Below are 12,101 nucleotides of genomic sequence, written 5' to 3'. Positions count from 1 at the left end.
CAACAAAAGCAAATTACATGGAGATCTTGTATTAGCCAGACAAAGAAGGACGCAAAAGAATGGTTGGATGTTATGGTAGTTGCAGATTCTCTCTCTCTCTCTCTCTCTAGGAATGGATTGTCGAACACAAATACAAAACGAGTAATGAGTATATATTATATTTCATGATTGAAATAAAAAGTGTAGAGAACATGAGATTACGTACATAGGGGGGCAAGCAATGATAAGCTTTTCCCTTGATGTATTATTTGGAAGCAAAAGAAACTTGAACATAAACACACACAAATGTTATGTCCTCACACCGAATATGGAAATAGAAGTCACACTTGGTAATTATATGTTGAGGTTATTTCAAGCATTTTTCTTGCAGTGGCAGTGTTTGTCAGTTCCCTCAATAACCCCGCCGCAAGCAGTAGGGTAGTTGGCTGCGCAACACTTACAACACTCATCATTATTGGTTCCGTGGGCGGACGGGCACTCGTCGAGGAACACAGGTGAAGTACATCCTGGGCATGTAGCCTCGCTAGCAAGGATTCCTAGATATTGACATATTCATCAGCACAAGATAATTAAGAGACATGCAAGTGCAAAGTACAATCAACTTTGTAAAACTAATATTATATACCATTTGAAGCTATTAGGAGAACAACCAAGAGAACAGTGAAGCTGACGGAGTTGATGATGTTCTTTGCCATTTCTTTTCTTCTTTGCTTTGCCTTCGGTAAAACTCTTGTTCTTTTTGTTTTTCTTTTGGAGAAGCTGTAAACTTTGATAATTCAAATTCGTAGGTGTGGTCATCTATTTATACTCAAAATTTTGTAACTTTGTTATATTAGTTTAATCACTTCTCTCTTCTTTCTGATTTTCCCAAGTTCATAGTGTCGCCACAATTATGCAAGGCCGTCTTTGTTATCCTCTTTTTTAAAACATACGCTTGTCTTTAAAAAAGTTCAAAGAAGGTCATCTCTGTAAACAAATTCAACTTGTATGTTCATTTTTCTTTAGTTTGAAATAACTATTGTTTAAAATTGATATTGTTGTTGTCGCATACAGAGTAAGCAGGAATCTTGGCAATTCTTTAATCCAAAAATGATATTGATCTATCTTCATTATTTCATTAATTAATTTTAGGGTTTAGCAACAACGAAACAATCATGGCGACATTATCTCCTAACTTCTATGTATGCCAAATTAAATAATCTTGGAAAAATACTTAGGTTCATACCTCTCTCAACCAATCATTCAATCTAATATTTTATTTAAAAAATAAATCAAAATTAAATTAAAAACAAAACAAATTAAAGAAATAAATTATGTATATTTTATTTAAGGAAAGTTAAATATTGGCTTGATTTAGATTTTACAATTAATCAAAGTTATGTATATCGGTTTAGATTTATAAATAAGAATTAGGGTTTAGATTCTACAACCAAAAAAATATTATATGTCGGTTTGGGTTTACAAATGAGGTGGTTAGAGTTTAGATTTTACAATTAGAACAAAATTAGATGTGTTTGGGTTTACACCATTATATTGTTCAGGTGACGGGATGAACTATTCCGTTAATGGAGTTAACTGTTCCGGTGATAAATGTGGAATCACAAACCCAAATTCCATATTGAAGGTTTGATTTGACAAATTTGACACTTTGGTGGTTTTAGTTGGGAGTATAATAGTTTGAAGGTTTAAATTGTAAGTCGTTGCCACCTTAGTGGTTTTTTATGGGATTTTCCTTTTATTTCTATATTATTAAAATTAATTAGCTTAAATAAAAAACTGTTACATCTATATATACATTTTTGGAGACATTTAGCAAATAAATCATAGAGTTGAAACTTATTTAAAATCATGCCATTAACATTAATTTTACAATTATTTTTTATTTTAAATAATATCAAATTTGGGATCTAGCTTAAGAAGATTTTCTCCTATTCAAATTTCCAAAAGTATCGGACAAACACCCATTAACTTTAAATATTTTCTATTTAATTAATCCATTCTTTAAAAAAATTGTTGATAATAATTTATTTTCATGTGTTTAGAAGCCAAGTGATTAAACTGTTGATAATAACTTTATTGTTTCAAAAAATTTGAGGCCCGAACTGTCACAAATTGTTAAAAAAAAAAAAGTATTTCTTTACCTAAGTGTTTTTCAGTAGCTAATATATTAATATATAGATTTTCAATCCATACTAATAAGAAATAATTGATATAAATCAAACTTTACAAAAAAAACACTCTACCATTTTAATAGACTTGCACAACTATAAATACAACAGTGTTAATTATATAGAGATAAAACAACCAAAATTACAAAGTCAAATTAGAGTATACTCATATAATTATAAAAATAGAGTATATTATGTAATACTATTATCTCTACATTGTAAATTAAAAAGAAAAATCACAAAAAGTATATTTGTTGACTAAATTAAATTTAATGAATAATAAAGATATTCTAACTTGTATATAATAAACCACTACATGTAGACAATGAAAATTATATACTACATAATGTATTGATGTAAAACTATAGTAGATTAAAAAATACAAAATATATTATATACATATATAGTTAATATAATAAAGAAATTTTATTTTGCATTTCTAAAAAAAATATAGTCTTGCGGTGTACCGCGGGTGAATATCTAGTTTAATTTGAGAAAATCAAATCAAAATAGTTGGGTTAGAGAGCATTGTTGTCTAAAAATTGCATTGTGGCTATTATGTGAAAAATGTAAGTGATTTTGTTAAACCATGAAAAAAAAAGTTTTTGGTGGGTTTGTGAAAATTACTTATTTATGGATTTATATATTATAGTTGTAAACCTAAAGTGGCCTTTACCAGTTTACAATAACCGGCCCTTGCACCCTCATTTTTTTTTTTTTTTTGCTGAAAATACTCACAAAGTTGGACTGGACCTCGGTTTACAACGAGAGACAGAGACAAAGCAAATCGGAAAACTGATAAATTCTTTCTTCAAACTCACTTAAGTTTAGTTCGTATAATCTACTTCTAAATTTGACGCAAGTGGCATTTTCCATTTGCTTTACTCCTAGTTGTAGCTTCCCAAGAGTATAACCCAAAGTTAATGTTTTCCTATTTAATGACACAACTCTTTGTAGATAAAGTATATTAAACTATTTGTGTGTAACAACTACTTAACAACTTCCACTAATCTTCCACTAAACAACTCCAACAACCTCACTAGACTACAGTAGTAATCTTCTCTAGTTACTCGAATTCTTTAATTACTTTAGATGGAAAACCAAAATGACATCAGTCAAGACTCAAGAGTCAAGAGAGACAAAGTAGTCCATTGCTTGTAGTTGTTATCTAATGAACATGCCTTGACAACTTTTTAGATATAAATAAATAACAATAATGCAAAAGACATTATAGGAAAATAATAGTAACTGATATTTGAAAGTAAGATGTGTAGCATGTGATACTCATAAAAGAAAGGGATTGTTTAAAAGATAAAAATACAACACAACACACATCATTGTAATCACATTATTAGAGTCTCAGATTTATTTCATTTCATAGATCACGAATTTAGTTTTTTCGAAGCACAATGAGGAACTGCATTCCGGGTTTGGCTTTGGCTAATTGAGGAAGCATTTCTTGTGTCTTCTCTCTCACAAGCTCATACGTTTTCTCCATAGCATCTTGCCCAAATAATGCAGCTACAGATCCTCCAAGTGAGGCCTTAAACGCAAGCGTCAAATAATTGGTGTCTAACGGATACTCTCCCTTCCCATGAGTAATCTTCTCGAATGCCTCAATCGTGAAAGACCCGTTATCCTCGATGATTTGCTTCAAATCATCCGCTTGTGTAGCATAGATGGGCAATTTGAAAGCGTCAAGCTTTTGTTGATCTATTATACCCTTTTAAATTGAAGGAAAAATACAAAAAAATATATAATATGTTAGTATTCGATTAGTACTAATCTTATGAGGTAGAAGAGTTGATAAATCTTTTATGAGTTTCGAAGTTTACCTGTTTAGCAAGTTCATTAAGAGAAGATCCAATGCAATCAACCATCATTCCTTCAACGGATTCAAAGAATTGAATTCCATTTAGACGACATGATCCAAGAAGCAATAGCAATCCACCGGACACAAACTCTTGAGCTCTAGCGTTGAGGAAACCGCCCACGTCGTTCTTGTATTGTTCGAAATACAATTTTTCAACCACTTCTGAAGATCCAGAGCAGTGTATCTCCTCGTTCCACGCAGGGGAGTCACGGTCTTTGATCCCATTGGGAATCTTGGATATGAAATGGAGTGAGTAAGAAGAAACCCCCAAATGGAGACTATCTCTTGGAAGGACACGACCAAAGAAAGAACCCGGAACTCCAGTTGCGAAATATTTTCTTGCTGGAGGAAGTGTCTTGAAGAGAGTGTTGAAATCGTTGTTGGAAGAATCATTGAAGAAAACTTGGAACTCTTTGTCCTTGAGACTACTTTCACCCTTGTACTTGAGTTCCACAGCATCAATTATGATTTGTACCGCGTTGAATGTGTTCGGTCCAGATGAACAACCGAAATCTGCTATGTTAATGAGATTTGAACTAGTGTCGATGTCTAGCTTCGTTGAGATTACTTCATTGATATTCTCCTTTGCAGCTATAACCAATGCTCCCTATGAACCAATAAATGTTTTGCAATAAATAAGACATGATTTGTTATTAGATTTTTTTTTCTATAACATGATTTTAGTAGAAGCTAAATAATAAAAACGATATCATATATGAATACTAAACCTGGTATTTCGAATGTTCTCGGTAACTATCGGGACCTTCACCGCCGAGCATGGAGTATGTAGTCGACATCTTTGATCTCTCTTTGATCTCTCTTTGATCTCTTGTCTTGTGATGATTTACTTTTTATGTGTTAAGGCTGTGAGTGATGATGGGTGTGTTAAGTGGAAAACTTTGTGCCTACTTATATTGCATAGTGGCCTAATTAATAAATATATTGGCCTCGTTTTATTGATGAATAAACTAATTAATTTAAGTTATCATATTTTAAACATTGTCAGGGAATCAAAGTAACAATACTGATCTGGAGACAGCTAGCCCAATAATGTGGACTTTTCAACTCTTATATACCAAGAACGTGCCAATGAATAATAAATATATTACGTAGTCTAGTTAGTTGATAAGATTAAAAACTTCAGAATTATTAAACAATGTTTTTACAAAAAGATATGATATGATATGATATGATTCCCTGACTGTGTTTAACATATGAATGATTCCGTATGACAATAATGTTAATGTTATAAAATATAACGCAAATATATAATATTATTATATTATATGTATATGTGTATATATGTATGTATATTATATACATACTATAGTAAATAAATAGACAGAGATCGAGAGTAGAAGGGAGAAAGTTAAACAATGATCCTCTTCTTATTATTGTTGTTGTTTTTACTATTACATTGAAGCAAAATACTACTTGGAGATATATAGAGAAGTTAATGATAAGGAGATACGAGAAAAATACTACCTTGGAGTCCAAATTGCTTAGAGAGGAAGTATGCGATAGGTGATTTTATAACACTTAAAGATAAAACTAGACAGCCACAACGTACAGTCCAAAACAATTCTAAAATGTTTCCATGCAACCAATTTTGTTTTCCATTTTTTATAGGAATTTTATTGATTTATCATTATCAAACCCTAGTCCCTAAACGTGATCTAAATCTAATATCACTTCTCGCTTTAAAAAAGATGTTTTTTTAATTGTTTCTTAGCCCACAGTAGAGAAAAGAAAACAATAAGGAAACGATTGTAACAAAAGGCACGCGCATGCAATAGGGTTGAGGGGTACTTTCACTTTTTCGGAAGAAGTCGTAAGTTCTACGTAAGGCCTTCCCTTATTTTAGAGAGAATCCACAAGAGATCGGGTTTAGGAATCCTAAAAATAGTTAGTTTGCGTGCCAAAGAAAAAAATTTCTTAATTCTTTTGCTACTTATTCCCACCACCATTGCCACTGATTGTGAAGTCGTTGGCTCGTTGAGAATCGAAAAACGTAAATGCTACTCGTAAAAGGGAAAGCGTACCACAATAAGAGAAAAAGGGGGGATATCCAGAAGGAGGAGAGAACGACGCTCGGTGAGTTGGCAAACAAAGAGAGCCGAACCGCTGAAACACAAAATTTGGACATCGTACGTGAAGGTGAGGATGTGACTTGTGAATTTGTAGTTTGTTTAAACTTTCATGTTGGTGTTGTGAAAATCTAGTTTAATTTGATAATCCCCTATATAATAAAACGGAAGTACACAACCTTTTTGTGTAGACTATACAATATTGATTATAAGATTAATTATTTAATTAATTAATAGGTTATACGTTATATGGGTTGTAACCATTAGTTAAATCTTGATTTGAGATCCTCTTTGAAAAAATATTCCAAGAGGGGACCTTATATAATGATCTCCTTTCCATTATATAAGGTCCCTTCTCAGCATTGTAATCTTTCAAGTTTTTATGAAATAAAATGAGAGTTTTCTTAGGTTTTCTTCTGAGATAGAAGCAACCACCCTTTTCTCCTTCTTCTTGTGTGTGAATCCTTGAAGACTGAGATTTGACTTATCATAGATCATTTCACAGATCTGTGTGGCGTCCTTCAATCCACCCATCTATCTCTTCATCGTCCACTGCTACCAAATAGACAGAACAGTGTTTTCAACCATTTGTCTATTTACCATCTCTTCGCTGCATTCCATCTATCATCCATCGAATAGGCAGAAAAGTGTTATCAACCATTTGCCTATTTCCATCTATCCACGTGGGTTCCCTCATCTGGGTTCCTATATCATCTGGTATCAGAGCTAAACGCTCCAAATCAGGTTTTATCTATCCCTTTTGTTTCAGTTTATTTCCTTTTGTTTGCTTCAGTTTGTGTCTGTTTCAGTTTGTTTTGTTTTATTTCGTTTATCCCTTTTAGATCTATTATTTTCGTGTGTTCTTTTTCTATTTTGATTGTTCATCTTCTAAAAAGAAAACCCTAAAAAAAAAATCGTTCAGATCTGTTTATTTGATTGCCCACCTATGTCACCAAAGTGCACTTATCTTTTCGGTCAATGGTCATGAGAGAATTTCAGAGTTAAGTGTGTTTGAGCTGGAGTGTTCTCAGGATGGCTGACCTTCCGGGCAGTGACTATCGGAATTGTGCGAGTGAGGACAAAAGACAGAGAAATATCATATGGTGATCACAGGGAAAAATCATGTGGTGATTTGTAGGGACGGTAAAAAGTCTTTAAAGCCTCCCGCACGTAGCAAACCGGCCGTCGGATATGGATGGGCTCACAGGCCTAGTGAGAGGACATGAGGCCCATTAAGGAAGGTGGGCACATGGACTGAGATTGGACATAGGCCCACTGAGAGATGGCGGTCGGGGCGTTACAAAAAAATTATATTTGAATTAAAGATTTGAGTTTACAAAACTAAAAGTTGGATTATATTTTTTTTGAATTATGTTTATGGTTTAGCTTATTTTTAATTTATGTATCAACTTATATACATCTGTTTATTAAAAAACATGCAATAACCGTTAAAACCCGAAACTGTGATACATATGCTTTTTTTATGGTTTCATTTTTTGTAAAACCACAAAACTAAACCAAAAAACCGAACTTCCAGCCCATTGATGATTGATATGCATGAGCGTGAGACTGATATTGTGATGTTATACTTAAGGTGATGATGCTAGGTTTGTTACAATCATAATCGATTGCTTATATCTTTATTCTTTACGAGAATCCACGATTCCCAGCATTGTTTAGCACCAAATCCACAAGCATTAATTCTACAGTCTGTACACATACTCCTTGGAAGTGTGACTGAGATTTCAGTAATCGAAGCATCAATCTCGATTATCAGCTCACGCACTCTGCCATTAACAGCAGGTCCAACAAATACTCGAATATCTATAGCACCAAACTTCTGACCAAGTTTTAAACACATACACTTTCTAGAACCGGAGCCTCATGCAACAGCAAAAGAACATAGCAAACTGACAAAGCTAAATTTAGGAGACAAAAACATAAGAAAATTCAGATCGAACACCAACCAACAAACCAACAATATGTTAATTGACGACCACAACGTCAGTCGAATATAAGATGACAGGCAGGTGAACGCCTTGACAAAAATGCCTTGATCATCTCAAATTTCTTGTCGAGGTCATCAATCGATTTTGAGGAGATGGATACCTTTTTTAAACCGCTTCCGTTTCTTAAGATGAATGCTGCCACTTGTTTCTCTTCTTCTTTTCCTTCATATTGTAACCATTTTAAGGTTTCAAGACTTGATGACAAACATTTTGGAACTAAACACGGCTCAATCCAGTTATCCAGTAAGGGCGTGGTTCATGGGGAGGGAAATGTTGCTTGATTAATAGCAGAGTGGATTAGAACCAAGTCAACCAACACATGTACTGCTCAAAGCCAAATATATTAAAATCAAGTTTAGATCCACCAACCTGTTCTAATTTGAGATGTTTTAATTTAGGGGAATCTCTGAGCATACACAAAAGTGTATTCAACCACTCTGGTTCACACGTGCATATCTCTAAATATACAAGACTTATAAGAAACAACCAACGGGGGTTTCATCCTATAAAAGTGAGAAACATTAAGTACATGAGATATGTTAGTGGCAACATATTAAATATTTTGACCCAAAGATTGGAGAAATAAAAATATGTAAGTTAGAGTGATGAGGACATTAGTAGTCAAATTTTCGAAGAACCCGTTCTGCCATTTCCCGAAGAACCCGTTCTGCCATTTATTGAAGAACCCGTTCTTCCAGTTTCTGAAGAACCCGTTCTGCCAATAATGGTACACAAACCTATGACAAGGTTGGGAGCAAGAACCTTAAGGCAACAATTCAACAAGTCCATTGCAAGTCTGATTACTCTCATGGAGCTAGAAGATTCCAAAGAGAAGACTCCACAAACATCATTTATGCCAGTTCTACAAGAAATTAAAGAACCCGTTCTTTTCATCATTTCCGAAGCAATCAAAGAAGGGCTGGAACGTGCATGAGAGTTATTACCAAGGTAAATGTTTGAATTCAAATAATAAATAATGGTTCTTTTCTTGTTTTGCACGAATCGACCGTTGGGTCTTTTGAGTCTTTAATTTATTAGGTCCTAAAATCGAGTTTCTTGTTTTTGCAAATTTAGTCCTTTTATATGTAATAAATTTTGACCCTAGAAGGTCCCCCGCTGTTGGATCATTATATAAGGTTCCTTCTCAGCATTGTAACCTTTCAAGTTTTTATGAAATAAAATGAGAATTTTCTTAGGTTTTCTCCTGAGATAGAAGCAACCACCCTTTTCTCCTTCTTCTTGTGTGTGAATCTTTGAAGACTGAGATTTGACTTATCATAGATCATTTCACAGATCTGTGTGGCGTCCTTCAATCCACCCATCTATCTCTTCATCGTCCACTGCTACCAAATAGACAGAACAGTGTTTTCAACCATTTGTCTATTTACCATCTCTTCGCTGCATTCCATCTATCATCCATCGAATAGGCAGAAAAGTGTTATCAACCATTTGCCTATTTCCATCTATCCACGTGGATTCCCTCATCTGGGTTCCTATATCATCTGGTATCAGAGCTAAATGCTCCAAATCAGGTTTTATCTATCCCTTTTGTTTCAGTTTATTTCCCTTTGTTTGCTTCAGTTTGTGTCTGTTTCAGTTTGTTTTGTTTTATTTCATTTATCCCTTTTAGATCTATTATTTTCGTCTGTTCTTTTTCTATTTTGATTGTTCATCTTCTAAAAAGAAAACCCTAAAAAAAAAATCGTTCAGATCTGTTTATTTGATTGCCCACCTATGTCACCAAAGTGCACTTATCTTTTCGGTCAATGGTCATGAGAGAATTTCAGAGTTAAGCGTGTTTGAGCTGGAGTGTTCTCAGGATGGCTGACCTTCCGGGCAGTGACTATCGGACTTGTGCGAGTGAGGACAAAAGACAGAGAAATATCATATGGTGATCACAGGGAAAAATCATGTGGTGATTTGTAGGGACGGTAAAAAGTCTTTAAAGCCTCCCGCACGTAGCAAACCGGCCGTCGGATATGGATGGGCTCACAGGCCTAGTGAGAGGACATGAGGCCCATTAAGGAAGGTGGGCACATGGACTGAGATTGGACATAGGCCCACTGAGAGATGGCGGTCGGGGCGTTACAAAAAAATTATATTTGAATTAAAGATTTGAGTTTACAAAACTAAAAGTTGGATTATATTTTTTTTGAATTATGTTTATGGTTTAGCTTATTTTTAATTTATGTATCAACTTATATACATCTGTTTATTAAAAAACATGCAATAACCGTTAAAACCCGAAACTGTGATACATATGCTTTTTTTATGGTTTCATTTTTTGTAAAACCACAAAACTAAACCAAAAAACCGAACTTCCAGCCCATTGATGATTGATATGCATGAGCGTGAGACTGATATTGTGATGTTATACTTAAGGTGATGATGCTAGGTTTGTTACAATCATAATCGATTGCTTATATCTTTATTCTTTACGAGAATCCACGATTCCCAGCATTGTTTAGCACCAAATCCACAAGCATTAATTCTACAGTCTGTACACATACTCCTTGGAAGTGTGACTGAGATTTCAGTAATCGAAGCATCAATCTCGATTATCAGCTCACGCACTCTGCCATTAACAGCAGGTCCAACAAATACTCGAATATCTATAGCACCAAACTTCTGACCAAGTTTTAAACACATACACTTTCTAGAACCGGAGCCTCATGCAACAGCAAAAGAACATAGCAAACTGACAAAGCTAAATTTAGGAGACAAAAACATAAGAAAATTCAGATCGAACACCAACCAACAAACCAACAATATGTTAATTGACGACCACAACGTCAGTCGAATATAAGATGACAGGCAGGTGAACGCCTTGACAAAAATGCCTTGATCATCTCAAATTTCTTGTCGAGGTCATCAATCGATTTTGAGGAGATGGATACCTTTTTTAAACCGCTTCCGTTTCTTAAGATGAATGCTGCCACTTGTTTCTCTTCTTCTTTTCCTTCATATTGTAACCATTTTAAGGTTTCAAGACTTGATGACAAACATTTTGGAACTAAACACGGCTCAATCCAGTTATCCAGTAAGGGCGTGGTTCATGGGGAGGGAAATGTTGCTTGATTAATAGCAGAGTGGATTAGAACCAAGTCAACCAACACATGTACTGCTCAAAGCCAAATATATTAAAATCAAGTTTAGATCCACCAACCTGTTCTAATTTGAGATGTTTTAATTTAGGGGAATCTCTGAGCATACACAAAAGTGTATTCAACCACTCTGGTTCACACGTGCATATCTCTAAATATACAAGACTTATAAGAAACAACCAACGGGGGTTTCATCCTATAAAAGTGAGAAACATTAAGTACATGAGATATGTTAGTGGCAACATATTAAATATTTTGACCCAAAGATTGGAGAAATAAAAATATGTAAGTTAGAGTGATGAGGACATTAGTAGTCAAATTTTCGAAGAACCCGTTCTGCCATTTCCCGAAGAACCCGTTCTGCCATTTATTGAAGAACCCGTTCTTCCAGTTTCTGAAGAACCCGTTCTGCCAATAATGGTACACAAACCTATGACAAGGTTGGGAGCAAGAACCTTAAGGCAACAATTCAACAAGTCCATTGCAAGTCTGATTACTCTCATGGAGCTAGAAGATTCCAAAGAGAAGACTCCACAAACATCATTTATGCCAGTTCTACAAGAAATTAAAGAACCCGTTCTTTTCATCATTTCCGAAGCAATCAAAGAAGGNTTAGCACCAAATCCACAAGCATTAATTCTACAGTCTGTACACATACTCCTTGGAAGTGTGACTAAGATTTCATTAATCGAAGCATCAATCTCGATTATCAGCTCACGCACTCTGCCATTAACAGCAGGTCCAACAAATACTCCAATATCTATAGCACCAAACTTCTGACCAAGTTTTAAACACATACACTTTCTAGAACCAGAGCCTCATGCAACAGCAAAAGAACATAGCAAACTGACAAAGCTAAA

At 34.5% G+C, this 12,101-nt stretch overlaps 1 protein-coding gene across 1 annotated transcript; it reads right to left on the bottom strand.

Moving 5' to 3' along the window:
* On the bottom strand, positions 3,400 to 4,935 carry LOC104780338 (probable S-adenosylmethionine-dependent methyltransferase At5g38100). Its single transcript, XM_010504836.2, has 3 exons — positions 4,770 to 4,935; positions 4,004 to 4,648; positions 3,400 to 3,891 (listed from the first exon to the last, which is right to left on the bottom strand). Exons 1-3 carry the CDS (start codon positions 4,836 to 4,838, stop codon positions 3,559 to 3,561), a joined length of 1,047 nt encoding a protein of 348 aa, XP_010503138.1. The 5' UTR covers positions 4,839 to 4,935; the 3' UTR covers positions 3,400 to 3,558.

Source organism: Camelina sativa, chromosome 4 (genome assembly GCF_000633955.1).
Source record: "Camelina sativa cultivar DH55 chromosome 4, Cs, whole genome shotgun sequence".
Taxonomy (NCBI): domain Eukaryota; kingdom Viridiplantae; phylum Streptophyta; class Magnoliopsida; order Brassicales; family Brassicaceae; genus Camelina; species Camelina sativa.
The sequence above is the reverse complement of the archived record's forward strand: the minus strand, read 5'-3'. Positions and strand labels throughout refer to the sequence as shown.